Source organism: Colobus angolensis, unplaced genomic scaffold (assembly GCF_000951035.1).
Source record: "Colobus angolensis palliatus isolate OR3802 unplaced genomic scaffold, Cang.pa_1.0 Scaffold267, whole genome shotgun sequence".
Classification (NCBI taxonomy): domain Eukaryota; kingdom Metazoa; phylum Chordata; class Mammalia; order Primates; family Cercopithecidae; genus Colobus; species Colobus angolensis.
The window spans coordinates 271,438-286,610 of NW_012115899.1; the positions used below are offsets into that span (position 1 = coordinate 271,438).

The window sequence follows — 15,173 nt, forward strand, 5'->3', positions numbered from 1 at the left end:
GCAGCCTCAGTCACCATCACCTGACCCCTCTGAAGTTCCCAAGAGGATCCCCTCATCATGAGCTTTCTGCTGGCCAAGGCGTGAAGGGCAACTGGCACCGTGGGCTTCAGAGAATACTAAGGACGGTTTCAGGGCTTGCAAATTAAAATCTAGTGATCCATAAAGCCTCTGTACAAATCGTTACCAATCAAGCAGCTCACATGGCCCTCACACTTCCCTGAGCTAATACAGTCCCTTTTTCCTGTCTTCCATTTTGCATACCCTTAGGTCAGACTAGCTGTGGTGATAGAGCTCATAAAGCTCATTCTCCAGTGGCTTTTCTCATAGTTCATATGCACTGTTAAGTGTTTCCACGTGACAATCCCAAGTAATCCTCACCGCTATCCTTAAGGTGAACAGTGCTAACCACACTGTCACTGGTTATGATAAGTGAAGCACAAACAGTAACCAGGAACATAGCAACTTCCACACGTTTGCCCAGCCAGAGAAGAGCACTGGGTTTTAGTTCTGGTTTTTCATTGACTAGCTGAGAGTTCTGAGCAAGTTTCCTAACTTCTTTGCCTCTGTTTCCCTACCTACATAATGGGGGTGGACTGTAGTCCCTAACTCACAGGGTCGCCTGGAGGAAGGTGATCAGTAATGTGCCCTTCTCATCCAAGTACCCAGATTCTGGTGTGTGCACGTCAGGGCTCCTGTGGCAAGGGCTATGGCAGTATCTGCTGCCCCCGGAAGAAATCGGGGGGCTCTGGCAGTAGGAAATGCTCTCAAGGGTGGGGTCCAGCCTAGGGCCGCTGCCCTTCTCTGAGGAGCACCCACAGACTTCTGAGCAAGCACAGTCCTAACCTCCCCATTGGGGCCAGCTTTCAGAGCACAGCTTTGCCTAGAGCAAAGCAAGTGTGGGGGCGGGGCGGGGTTCACACTGGCTGAGCTGGGACCAAAAAACCTCAGACTCTTCACTCTTAGATGTGTATAGAAAACCGTAATCTCCGAATGAAAAGGCAGACGTTGAAACTTCCTTCAAGGTGAGTTCTTTATTTTTGGGTTTGTTTGTTTTGGGACCGAGTCTCACTCTTGTCACCCAGGCTGGAGTGCAGTGGTGTGATCTCGGCTCACTGCAGCCTCCGCCTCCCCAGTAGCTAGGACTGCAGGCGCACACCACCACGCCCAACTAATTTTTGTGTTTTCGTAGAGATGGGGTTTCACCATGTTGGCCAGGCTGGCCTCCATCGAACTTCTGGCCTCAAGAAATCCACCCACCTTGGGCTCCCAAAGTGCTGGGATTATAAGGGCCCAGCCTCCTTCACAATGTTGGAGTGGAGTGCAGCTGCAAAGGCTTTGCCTTAATACCATGCTCACTGGTGTGGCAGAGGTCAGACTCGCATCACAAAGCCCAGCTCTGTCACACAACGTTGATGTAACTATTAGAAGAGGTGGGGAGATATTCAAGCCCCTTTTCTGGGCCATGAAATGGGAACTTCTCGAGGCAGGCATAGAGATTAAATGAGAACAAGGCCTGGCCCCGCAGAGTTGTGCAATACGGATGAGTTTTCTCCTTCCCTTCCTTCTGCCAGCAAGTCTGACTGCATGCTCCGCCTGGGCTGAGCTTATCTGTGGCTTCCATCAAGGCCTTGCCCTTCCTCCCCCATGGTTTTGCCCAGGGCCACCTGTACTTGAGAGGGAAAGGCCAGGCATTTCTCCAGTAATTACAGCTTCTCATGGCTGAGCCCTTCAGGCCATTAAAATGACAACCTATTCTTGCTGAACCTAATTCTTTGCTGAATCCTTTGCCCTGACATGAGAGATGTGTTACCAGGTTAAGTAGGAAGGTAATTACCATAAGGTAAGTATCAAAAAGGAAATGAATTCTCACTGAGCAAGGAACTCGGCAGGTCTGTCCTGGAGCCAGCCACGTCTGTCCTGGAGCCCGTGCGCAGGAGACTTGCATCCGTCAGAGATCACGTCCCCTCCAGGCACGGCCAGAGCCCGCAGCTGGCTGGAATGACTAATGCTCCTTTTTGTTTGTTTGTGTTTTGAAGGCTCGAGAACATCTCGGGACCTGGTCCTCACTCTCTCTGCATTCCTGCCACAAGGACAGCCTCTGGCTGCTCTGGCTGCTCTACGGGGTTTACTGCACCCTACTGTAAGCCCCCTGAGGTCGGAAGCCTTGCTTCCCCAATCCCCCAGCCCTAACATGATGCCTGGCACATAGTAGGTGCTTGGTAAGTTATTTGCTGAATGACTGAGGAGGACTAAATCAGGGGCAGTAACTATTTTCCAGTTAGCCTGGAGTTGGGGGCTGTTTCTGGTTAACAGAGAAGTCTGAGCACTGAGCTCAGGGACTGCCTAGAACTCAGAAGAAAATCCTAATTTCGGCTCTTCTCCTTTCTGTCTGCTCCTGGTCCTGCCCCCAGGGAGGGCAAAACATACAGAAATATGGAGGAGTGAAAATGACACCGAATCAGGCATCCAGAGCTTTGCGTTCTAGGCTCAGCTCCATGCTCAGTGGCAAGTTCTATGTGCCTTTGTTGCCTTATCTCCAAAAAGTGTGGTGTCTCACGCCTGTAATCCCAGCACTTTGGGAGGCCAAGGTGGGCAGACTGCTTGAGCCCAGGAGTTCAAGACCAGCCTGGACAACATGGTGAAACCCCATCTCTACAAAAATAAAAAGCTAGCCAGGCATGCTGGTACATGCACATAGTCCCAGCTACTAGGGAGGCCAAAGTGGGAGAATCTTTTTGAGCCCGGGAGTTCAAGGCTGCAGTGAGCTATGATCACGCCACTGCACTCCAGCCTGGGCAACAGAGTAAGAGTCTGTCTCAAAAAAAAAAAAAAAAAAACTCTCTACGCACTTCCCACATGTTAGGCGTGGTGGTTGGGGCACAGCACTGAGTAAAGTGGATCATAGGGGTCTGGCGCTGAGCCATGTGGATATAGGGGTATGGAGCTGAGTCATGTGGATATGGGGGTCTGGCGCTGAGTAAAGTGGATTATAGGGGTGTGGCGCCGAGTCATGTGGATATAGGGGCACGGAGCTGAGTCATGTGGATATGGGGGTCTGGCGCTGAGTCATGTGGATATAGGGGTACGGAGCTGAGTCATGTGGATATAGGGGTACGGAGCTGAGTCATGTGGATATAGGGGTACGGAACTGAGTCACACTGGGGCTCTGTCCTCAGAGTGTCTGGTCCAGTGCAAGAGGCTGATAGGAAGTCCATGGTAAGAGCCCACTGTGATAGGAGCACAGTGCCATGGGAACCGAGGAAAGTGCCTCTGTATCTCACTGCTGGCCCAACAGTTACTGAAGGCTTCCAAGAGGGGCCTGATTGAGCTGAATACTGAAGCAATACGGGGTGGATTAATCCAACAGAGGAAAAAGTGTCATTCCAGGCAAAAGAAACAGCCTGTGTGAAAGCACTGCAGACATACTGCAGTGAGAGGGAGGCTGGAAAGGAGGTGCACATGGGAGGAGATGGGAAAGGCACAGGTCTAAAAGGAGAGAGGCCACAGAGGGGCCTGTGTGGCACGCAGCACAGGAGCTGGCACTCAGTCCTTATAGATAAGGGGAGCCCCTGAGGAGGCTTAAATGGAGCATGCCTTGATCATTATTCAGAAAGACAGCTCGGCCAGGCGCAGTGGCTCACGTGTGTAATCCCGGCACTTTGGGAGGACGCGGTGGGTGGATCACGAGGTCAGGAGTTCAAGACCAGCCTGACCAACATAGTGAAACCCCATCTCTACTAAAAATACAAAAATTAGCTGGGTGTGGTGGCACGTGCCTGTAATCGCAGCTACTTGGGAGGCTGAGGCAGAAGAATTGCTTGAACCCGGGAGGCGGAGGTTGCAGTGAGCCGAGATCTTGCCACTGCACTCCACCCTGGGCAAAAGAGCAATACTCCATCTCAAAAAAAAAAAAAGAGAGAGAGAGAGAGAAGGAAAGATGGCTCCCAGCAGTGTGGAGGAGGGATTGGAGGGAGGGAGTACAGTTAGGCTCCTTCAGTAATCCAAGTGAGAAATGACAGCCTAGGCCAGAGAAGGAGTACTGGGGACAGGTAAGAGGGAAGGGAAAGGAGAGAATTAGGGAGGCAGAGCTCCCAGGACCTGCAGGTGGGTTAGGAGGAGGGAAGGAGGACAGAGTGTGGACGGCTGCTCGGATTCTGACTCCGCGTGGAGCTGGTGGGCCATTCACTTGGAGAACTAGAAGCAGCATGGAAAGGGAAGATGAAACGCTCTGGAAAGCTGCCTGGAGTAGAGGTGCAGGCTTGATGGTCTAAGTAACTGCCAGATTTGGAGTGAGAGGAGCCAACAGGAAGGGGTTTATGGAGGCAAAACGGGGTTCTCAAGGCAATGAAGAAGGAATGGGCAGAGGGAGAAAGAGAAGCAGGACGAAGCCCAACGAGGGTTTCACGGAGGACCCCACGGTCCAGTGTCCGGTGTGATGAAGCTCAGGTAAGAACTGGCTGTGACCATGGAATGTGCCAGTGCAGAATTTGTCCTGGTTGCTGGAGCACACGGGGCTGAAAAGCCAAGCTAGTACAAGCCACAGCTGTGGCGCTGAGGAGTTACATGAGAGAAGTGGGCTGTTGAACGCACGCCTGGGGCAAGATCCAGGAGGTGGGGAGAGGTTAAAGGTACAAGAGGGGCAGGCGAGAAAGATGGCGGGGGGCAGGCCAAAGGAGCCATGAGCCGGAGCCCAAGCGTAAGGAGCAGCTGTGGCCAAAGGGCAGTGAGCACGGGTCTGCCAGTGGAGCGGGGGCAGCCTCTACTTTCTAGTCTGTGAATCTGGAAAGCGATTTAGTGAAATGAATGATGGAGAAAAAGGAGACGGTGACAGAGACAGCGGAAGCTAGAGGATGCTGGGTGGAGGCTCTGAGGGGGTGATGCACAGAGGCCATGGTGCTGTCTGTGGTAGTGCTGGTCCCACTTCTGTCTGAAGGAGGAACACTCCTTGCCCCCATCTACCTTGACCAATAGTCAAGAGGTAACAGGTACGACATTTGCCAAGTGTAGGGGTTATAGATGACCCTGGAAATACAAACCACTGGACAAGCAGCAAGCCCAGCCCCCTTCAGTTTGCAGCCCTGCCCACACTTTAATGTTGTGCTCACCAGTTACCTTGTAAGAGCTGGGAAACCACCTTTTGCTCAAAATGCAGACTTCTGCCTTTGAAAACACACCACACCTGATTTTAAGGGCTTAAAGGAGAGAAAATGTCATTGCTTTAAATCGTTGCTTTGTTCAGAGACATCTGGATTTGCCGTATCCATACAAGCAAAAGCTTTTCCAAGTCCAGAATCAACCCATGCTTATTTGTTATTGCCTCTTACTGCGTTGGCCCAGCTGTAATCAACCCAGCAGGCTTTTGGTTGTAAATTCAAGTGGAAATGGAGTCGGTCATATTTGCGCCCATTGGTATCTGAGGGCTCTGAGGAAGATGGCCAGTAGGTCAAGGAGAATAGTGGGGAAACGCTGACCAGTACTGGGCAGGTGGCCAGCTGTCCCTCAGGCACCACAATGCTGAGCCACAGTGAGGGGCATGAGCCACATTTGCAGAATATAGCCAGAGTCCTTCCAGACCCTCCTGATTTGCGCCAGGGGGCATCCCAGGGCACACAAGTGTCAAGGGCCTACTCAGGTTCTCGGCAGAGCTCTCTGTGTGTTATCAACAGAAAAGGCTACAGCTTAGAGTGGGAAGGAGCATGTGATGGCTAGAGGTGGGCAGCCTGTGTACTCCGCCAAGTTTGGGTGGTCCAGGTCCCCACGATTTCTGTGTGGTGGGTTGTCCGGCGTCTGGTCACTAGGGGGGCCAGTGGTTCTCACACAGACGCAGCGGGGCTCCTTAGCACCTGGCTTATACAGCTTCCTGGGGACACCAATCCAGTCTCTGCTCACGCCTCCACTAAGGACAGACAGAAAGAGGACTTCTTAAGTGTGAGAACTCATGAGTCTCTGCGAAGGGGAGAGCAGGAAGCAGTGAGCCAGGCCTTAGGAAAAGCAGAAGCCTGCCGGAGTGTTTCCAAGGCAGCAGGCTACAGCGCTCAGCCTGAGCCTTCATGCTCTCCCCTAACTTCCTCCAGCTTACCCTGCAGGGCCACCACCGCCTTCCCCAGGCCAAGGGCACAGTCCACGGTTCCTTTCACCGTGCTCCCCAGCCCCTGCCCTGCCCCTTCTTAGGAGGCAGCACCACGTTCCTGCACTGGTGGCAACAGCTGTGAAACGGCCTCCCTGCTGGCCTGTGAGTTTCTCAGAAGCAGCATCTAGGTGTGACCGTCCTCTTCCTTCCCCCACTACCGCCCCGCGCAGGCCAGGGTCTTCACCTTCTTCTCTGCGGCACTTGGGGGGGTGGGCAATTGGCCACTGGCCCTTGGTCACCTGGGTTGGCCTTCTCTGGGAAGGCCTTGGCATAGGGTGTAGCTGCGAGCTGTCCTGTCCCCCATAGGCCCAGTCCTTGATGGCACCAGGCTTCAGACATGGAGGATTCAGCTCTGGCCCAGCATAACCTGAGCAACCTCCTACCTTGGGCAGAGGGACCTAGCCCATCTCAGGGTACCGGGTTCAGTCTCTGATGGACTCACAGGCCTTGTAAAAAAGAAACTGAGGTTCTTGGAACTGATGCCTCAGACAGTTTCCAGTGCCTCCTGTCAGAGAAACTGCCACCCAGTGAGAAAACATCCTACTTCTAGCTTACCACAAATAAGGCTGTCACCCAAATGCCTCCCTCTTCCACCCAGCCTCCATCCCATCACTGGTGATCCTTACGCCACACCTCGTCCCTGCCTTCAGTGCTTGTTCCTCTCAGTCCAATGGGAGATGCACACAGGTTAACAGAAAACAACAAACTGAGCTGAGGCACAGGGATAGGGCCCCTCAGTTCACTAGGGTGGCCCCGGAAGGGTTTTGTGGGGAAGGCAGATCCTGAATGACTCAGTCATGAAAGCAAGAAGAGGTTCAGCAGACAGAGGGGAGGGCTATGGGGAGGGAAAAAGGAGGCGGGTCCCAAGGGAGCAAAGTCAAGCATCTGAACGCATGCAGGCCTCCTGGAGTCTCCTCCGGAGGAGCAGGGCCCTCTGAGGCCACCTGCATTCAGACCTGTGCCACAGGAAGGCCCACGCCTATCTTCGCTTCTCTCCATAAAGTGAGCAGGCCAGGTTCTCACAGTCCCCTTTCTTGAGATGATGACACTTGAAGCTGTCTCTTCAAAGCTAGTGGCCAGGAAGGAAGGAGCTTCCCTTCCTGCTACCTTTGCCCGTGCTCCCCTCATCTAAGGCTAAGAACTCCGAATTTGCAGTGGTTTTTTTGTTTGTTTGTTATTGTTTTTTTGTTATGTTGCCCAGGCTGGACTCCAACTCCTGAGCTCAAGAGACCTGCCTGCCTCAGTCTCCCAAGTAGCCAGGACCACAGGTGTGCTACCACGCCTGGCTCAACTTGTTTTTAAGACAGCAGTTGAAGCCATCACTGCATGTACCCTCCCCACCTCCTCATCCCTCTCTCCTATAGACAGGCATGATTTCTGCTGTCAAACAGGAAACCAAAGCCAGTGGATGGCTGAACAGGCCAAAGAAAGCAAGAAATCCTGCTTGTGCCTTCTCATTCCCGGGCCGAGGTTATGTCAGCAGGATCTCTGGAGAATTTGGGAAAAATAAAAAGATGCCCAGGCCTCAAGTCCAAGTCTCAACCCATTCAGTTGAGTGGAGTGAGGTCTGACCATCCATTATTTGGCAGTTCCCCAGAAGATCTAATATGCAGCCAAGGTTGAGAATTGTTATCAGTATTTTGAAAAAGCAGGGGTTACTAATCAATTCCCTGAAGTCACTGAATACCGCAGCCAGGATGGCCTAGGAGCTGGATTTGGGACAGGCAGAAAGGAGCAGAAGGGAAGCCTACTTACCTCTTCTGGGAGCACCAGAGCCGACTGCCCCTGGCTGAGCTCCACTCTGCGTTGCACGGCGGGAATGTCTGCTTCTCTTGCAGTTCTAGTTTGTTTGCCTCCACGCCTCTGGTGATCATGGCTTCTACCTGGGTCAGTGCCGGGGTAGGTAGCCCATCCTCTCCGTAGAAGCGTCCTATCACCCTTCCTGTGATGACAGGAAGGTAGATATGAGTGAGAGTGAGGGTGTTAGTGAATAGATACTTAACTACTGAGGCAGGTGTGGGAAGGCACACGTTCCCGGGGTTTCTGACTTCAGTCCTCCTGGTGTGCGTTTATTAAGAACTTCTACTGCAGGGACTCCTGGTGCCTTGCATACCAACCTCTCAACATCCTAGAAAACCCCACATAACTGCATCCCTGTTCCAGCTGTAGAGTCCTTTATTACAGAAACTATCAAATCTTTCTCACTTCCAGACAATGCTTCCCTGAGGGCAGAGCCGTGTGTGATTCATTTCTCGATGCTTCAGTGTACTTAGAGCACACAGGGGGTATTCAACTAATGTTTGATGAATGAATGGCTTATTGGCTAACATGTTTACTATAATAGAGAGGGGGTCTCACTCTGTTGACCAGGCTAGTCTTGAACTCCTGGGCTCAAGTAATCCTCCCACCTCAGCCTCTCAAAGTGCTGGGATTACAGGCATGAGCCACCATGCCCAGGCAGGCTAATATTTTTGCAGCTCCATTTTCTCCAACATCAAATTATTTTGCTTTATACAGATCATTTATTGAACTCAATGTCTGACACTATACTAGCACTTTATTTTATATATATGTCTATCTATGTGTATTTACCTATGTGTATATATATGTGTATATATGTGTGTATATGTGTGTGTGTATATATATATGTATTTTTTTTTTTTTGAGACGGAGTTTCGTTCTTGTTGCCCAGGCTTGAGTGCAGTGGCGCGCTCTCGGCTCACTGCAACCTCCGCCTCCCGGGTGCAAGCGATTCTCCTGCCTCAGCCTCCCGAGTAGCTGGGATTACAGGCATGTGCCACCACGCCCAGCTAATTTTTTATATTTTTAGTAGAGACGGGTTTCTCCATGTTGGCCAGGCTGGTCTCGAACTCCCGACCTCCGGTGATCCGCCCGCCTAGGCCTCCCCAAGTGCTGGGATTACAGGCGTGAACCACTGCTCCTGGCCACCAATATTTTTTTACTCCTCCCAACAAACCTATGAGAGAAGTAATGGTTCCCTTATTTGTAGGAGAGACTGGCAAGCTAAATAACTTGGGGCGGTCTACAAAGCTAGTGAATTAATCTGGCTCTAACCCATGCTCTCCCCTCCACTGCTGTCTTTTGGCTGTGTCCCTCAGGGGATGTAAGTGAGTAAAAACTGGTTTTCCTTTAAAATGCCTATCCGAATATTTCCTTAGAGATGAGTCTGGCTCTATTGCTCAGGGTGGAGTGTAGTGGCTATTCACAGGCATGAACATAGCTCATTATACCTTGAACTTCTGGGCTCAAGCAATCCTCCCACCTCAGCTTCTTGAGTAGATGGGGGTGCAGGTGGGAGCCACACACTGTGCCCAGCTTTAAAGTGCCTGTCAGAATTTGTAAAAGTCTAAGCTATGGCAGCAGCCGGCAAGTGGTCCACCAGCCTACGGGCCAGAAGGAAAAACAGGTCAGTTCTCTCAGGGCAGGGTCCTAACATAGCCCAGTCCTGAGGTACAAATGGCCTTCAGAGGCAGCACCTGCCACAAGGCAAGAGAAGCAGAAAGGAAGCACTTGAGGGAGGTGCGACCGAGGAGGGAGCAACCCCTAAGAACTAGCTTTTACCTTCGATTCTAGTGGCGCATACGTTCAACGCATCTGAGACTCAGCTCACCTCTCAAGTCCAACGCCCTCCCTGACTTTCCCAAATCCATGTTGCCTCTAGGCTGTGACCCGGACCAGGAGCCTGACTCCTCCTCTACATCCACGTCATGCTCCCTTCCTTGCTGTCTGATCCATCAGAAAACCTTGTCAGTCCTACCTCTGAACAGATCCTGATTCTGCTGACTCCTTTCCATTCCCACCGCCATCACCCTCCTCCAAAGCACGGACCGTAGCACTGGCCTCCTAACTGCTCTCTGTGCCCCAGCTCGTGCCCTCCTAGAGCCCTCTGTCCATAAAACAACTAGGGGATCTTTTCAAAACATGAATCATACCGTGGTACTCCGATGCCTGAGTAAAACCCTTCAATGGCTTCCTAAAGCAGACAGACAAAAATGCAAATTTCTTATCAAGGCCTCTAAGGCCCTGTAACCGTTTAACTGATTTGCTTCTTCAGCCGCTTACAAGCTACGTCCCCCTCGTTCACTGGGGGCTCCAGCACACGGGCTTCCTTTCTATGTCTTGGCCGTGCTTCCCCACTCCCCACTTTCGGCACTGCTCTTCCCTGACCCGGGACACTCTCCTCAGGTCTCGGTGTGGCTGCCTCCCACTCACCTGCCCAGTCTCAGCTTAACGGTCCTTTTCTCCAAAAAGCCAGCCCTGAGCACCTACTCTAAAGGAGCCAGAATGCCTGCACATGTGTTGCATCACAGTCCGGCGCATGGTCCTATCTGGAGTTGTTCAATCTGTTTACTTGCTTATGATACCTCTCTCTACTAGTGAGGCCCAGCGCTCAGAACAGCTAGCGCCGGGTGGGGTGGCTCACGTCTGGAATCCCAGCACTGTGGGAGGCTGAGCCGGGCAGATCACTTGAGGTCAGGAGTTCGAGACCAGCCTGGCCAACATGGTGAAACTCTGTCTCTATGAAAAATAAAAATTTGCCGGGTGTGGTGGCGCATACCTATAATCCCAGTTACCCGGGAGGCTGAGGCAGGAGAACTGCTTGAACCCAGGAGTGGGAGGCTGCAGTGAGCCAAGATCGCGCCACTGCACTCCAGTCTGGATGACAGAGCAAAACTCAGTCTCAAAAAATATACAAATAAATAAATAAAACAGCTTAGCATAGAGCAATCCTTTTAAATACTTATTAGATGAATGAAGAAAGGAATCAGGGCCCGAATCACAGGCCTGCAGTCTACGAGTTGGCCTGGCACAGAACTTCCCGCTGTGGGGTTTGGGGTGTCTGTGTTACATGGTGACAAGCCTGTCTTGGTTGAGTTTCTGACATGAGACCCAAACAGAGGACAGTAGTAGCAGAGGCAACAGAGGAGGAGTTCTAGAAGCTGTGTCATGAGAATGGTGATCACCAGTGGCTGCGTCTCCAAGCCAATCCTGTATCCACAGCATAACCAAGGCCATCTTGTTTTCCCTCAAGGCCTGGCCATGTTGGCTGCCAAGATGGCTTCCTGGCTGTCCTCACTTCAGTATATACCCTTACAATAAACCTTCATCCACTGATGCATCCTCAGGGTTACTGGTAACCTGAAAGAGCCTAACATGGCCCCTATCCTACAGAATGAGCCAACAGGGGCCGGAACTGGACTCAATTCATCCCTGGTCCCCCTGAGATCTAAACCTTAACTTACCTTAACTTACGAATAGTAGGTATTCAATAAGATCCTGACATCAAGTAAATTCCTTCTGAGGCATTTCCCACCACATGCCCCACCCCATCCTCAACACATTTTACATCGTTCAGACAAGAACGGTTCACCTGCCACCTCAAACACATCCAGAACACTTCGTGCTCCCAAATCTTAGTATGAAGCACTTGGCCTGGCGTTCTTTGCCCATTTACAGGACTCTGGTTTTTTTTTTTTGAGACAAGGTCTCACTCCGTCACCCAGGGTGGAATGCACTGACGTGATCTTGGCTTATTGCAACCTCTGCCTTCTAGGTTCAAGTGATTCTCATGCTTCAGCCTCCAGAGTAGCTGGGATTACAGACATGCGCCACCACACCCTGCTGATTTTTTGTATTTTTAGTAGAGACATGGTTTTGCCATGTTGGTCAGGCTGGTCTTGAACTCCTGACCTCAACTGATCCAACCACCTCGGCCTCCCAAAGTGCTGGGATTACAGGCATGAGCTACCAGTCTGGACTCCATTCTTACTCTTTTTGTTCTTTTTTTTTTTTTGAGACAGAGTCTTATTCAGCCACCCAGGCTGGAGTGCAGTGGTGCAATCTTGGTTCACTGTAACCTCCGTCTTCTGGGTTCAAGCAATTCTCCCATCTCAGCCTCCTGAGTAGCTGGGGTTACAGGCACCCGCCGCCATGCCTGGCTAATTTTTGTATTTTAGTAGAGACGGGGTTTCACCATGTTAACCAAGCTGGTCTTGAACTCCTGACCTCAAGTGATCCACCCGCCTCGGACTCCCAAAGTGTTAGGATTACAGGCGTGAGCCACCACTTCTGGCTCTCATTCTTTTCTATTGGGTTTTCTTTTCTTTATTAACCCAGTAATGTTTCAACCTTGGTTTGGCAACTTCACTGGGAAAGGGAAGAAGCCAGCCCTCTGAAGCGCAGGTGAGTAGAGGTCAGTGCTTTCAATGGTAGACAGGGTTGTGGTCTCAAGACTGATCTTGGGCAGACTGGGAAAATGAAGGAAGGCGTGCCACAGAGGCCCACAACGGACAGACACAAACTTTAGATATTATGAAAAAGCCTTGACTGATTGGATGTTGCGGGAGCCGAGGTGTTAATAAAAATGCCAGGGTTCTCAGAAAAGGTAACTCAAGCAGTGATGACAGAAGCAGAAATTCAGAGGCATTAAGGAAAGAATTCTTCCAAGTTAGGCCTGTTTCGATGGTAGAGTGACACTGGTGTTCCTCAGGAAGCCAGTCGTGTCCAAGTAGGACTCGTGAGGGGCGGGGGCTGCAGAGAGATGGGAGAAAGGGCTACAACCATCCCACGTGGCCGTACTTGTGAAGCAATCTAGTGTTTAGTGTCTTTCTTTGAGGCTGGAGTGCAGTGGTGTGATCTCGGCTCACTGCAACCTCTGCCTCCTGGGTTCAAGCGATTCTCCTGCCTCAGCCTCCTGAGTAGCTGGGATTACAGGTGTGTGCCACCACGCCCGGGTAATTTTTTTATTTTTTAGTAGAGACAGGGTTTCACCATGTTGGCCAGGATGGTCTTGAACTCCTGACCTCAAGTGATCCACCCGCCTCGGCCTTCCAAAGTGCTGGGATTACAGGCATGAGCCATTGCGCCTGGCCTAGTGTTCAGAGTCTTTAACACTGCTTCAGAACACAGTTTGGTGTCTTTTCATTTGAGAAGCAATTCCCTCACATAGCACCAGTAAGTAGCAAGTGCAGTACCCTACAAAGTGGATTGATTAGCATCACTACCCCCGGGAGACAGCTCACTCAGGAAGTCTGTCTCCTCCTCGAGGACCAAATCAAAGGGGATTTGCTGAAACATAAATTTAGGCTCCAAGCCTTTCTGGCCGTGTGCTGAAGCCGGGTGCATGGAGCACAGTGAGACAGGGAAGCCGTCCTTCTGGAGCTGGTGGTTCAAGGACGGTGCCAGCAGTCACTGGCTGTGGTGAAACTTAGGACAAAGCAAACAGCTTGGTAATCCTCTCCCAAGACTAAGAGGGGCGGAAGAAGGTGCCCATCCATCTCCTTCTGGGCGTCTCATCCCTATTCTAACAACCAGAATCTGAGGCAAAACAAATCCATGGCTCCCCTAAAAACACTGCAGACAATCAAATGAAATGTATGACCCGTAGACTACTTACCAACACATACATAATTCTTCTCATAGAATGAAAGCCAATTTTGAAGTGTCAGCATCTCAGAAGATGACAAATCAGATATATCATCCACAAGGCCTGCTTCAGAATAGTCTCCGGTCACAAATGCTCTGGATGCATCTCGGCCTGAAAGAGAGAAGTTTCCATCAGATCCAGTTGTAAATGACTGACACTATCCCCACTCAAGAATCTATTTTCTTTCTTTTCTTTTCCTTTTTTCTTTTTGTTTTTTGTTTTTTTTTTTTTGAGACAGTCTCGCTCTGTTGCTCAGGCGTGCAGTGGCATGATCTCAGCCCACTGCAACTTCCGCCTTCCGGGTTCAAGTGATTCTCCTGCCTCAGCCTCCAGAGTAGCTGGGATTACAGGCGCCCGCCACTATTCCCAGCTACTTTTTATGTGTTTTTAGTAGAGATGGGGTTTCACCATGGTGGCCAGGCTGGTTCTGACCTCAGGTGATCCGCCCACCTCAGCCTCCCAAAGTGCTGGGATTACAGGTGTGAGCCACCGCACCCGGAAAGAATCTGTTTTCTGAGAAACGTCTCTTGACAAGCCCCACTCCTCATCCCCAGGGAAATGGGGTCCCCACCACCTCCTCCGTGACAGATGCTCCTAGACCTTGGACACACGTCTCTTTGGCATCGATCACATTCTTTCATTTACCTTCGGCAATATTTAACACAGCTGACCGCTTCCCTTGGCCTGGTTTTCCTCCTACTTCTCCAGTTCCTCATTGTCTACCAGCCTTAGGGGTCAATTACCATCCACACTGTCGCACTTGACAATCTTATCCATACCTGTGGTTTCAAAGCCCATGTGCAGGCAAAGATCGCCACATCTGTATCTTCAGCTCAGATGTCTGCCAAGGCTCACACCTGTATATCCAACACCACTTAGATGTCTCACAGACATCACAAGATCAAAATGTTCACACTGGCTGGGCATGGTGGCTCATGCTCATAATCCCAGCTCCTCAAGAAGCCGAATAAGGAGGACCACTTGAGCCCAGGGGTTTGAGCTATGACCATGCCACTGCACTCCAGCCTGGGTGACAGGATGAGACCCCATCTCTCTTAAAAAGAAAAAAAAAAAGTCCACATTGAACTCATGATTATCGGCACCCTCACAGCCAGGAAACCTGTATCTACTCCAGTACTGCCTGTCTCAGTAAATGCCAAACAGTTGCTCAATCCAGGAATGCAGTTCTTTTTGTGTGTGCGTGTGAGACAGAATTTCACTCTTGTCGCCCAGGCTGGAGTGCAAAGGCACAATCTTGGCTCACTGCAACCTCCGCCTCACGGGTTTAAGCGATTTGCCTGCCTCAGCCTCCTGAGTAGCTGGGACTACAGGCACACGCCAACATGCCTGGCTATTTTTTGTATTTTTAGTAGAGATGGGGTTTCATCATGTGGGTCAGGCTGGTGTGGAACTCCTGACCTCAGGTGATCTGCCTGCCTTGGCCTCCCAAAGTGCTGGGATTACAGATGTGAGCCACTGCACCGAGCCTGAGGAATGCAGCTTTTTCTTTTTTTTTTTTTTTTGAGACTGAGTCTCGTTCTATCGCCCAGGCTGGACTGCAATGGCGCAATCACAGCTCAGTGCAACCTTCACCTC

The 15,173-nt window shown here is 51.1% G+C and overlaps 1 protein-coding gene across 3 annotated transcripts in view; it reads right to left on the bottom strand.

Annotated features, from left to right (window-relative positions):
- Positions 1 to 5,067: 5,067 nt before the first annotated feature.
- Positions 5,068 to 15,173, bottom strand: part of LOC105515640 (neuferricin) — an 18,044-nt gene continuing 7,938 nt past the window's right edge. For all 3 annotated transcript variants that reach the window (XM_011947467.1, XM_011947466.1, XM_011947468.1), the window contains exons 2-4: positions 13,548 to 13,688; positions 7,886 to 8,072; positions 5,068 to 5,896 (exon numbers count right to left, since the gene is read on the bottom strand). In XM_011947467.1, the coding sequence (XP_011802857.1) occupies positions 5,680 to 5,896; positions 7,886 to 8,072; positions 13,548 to 13,602 (459 nt within the window). In that variant the 5' untranslated portion in view covers positions 13,603 to 13,688 and the 3' untranslated portion in view covers positions 5,068 to 5,679. The remainder of the gene's footprint in view (positions 5,897 to 7,885; positions 8,073 to 13,547; positions 13,689 to 15,173) is intronic.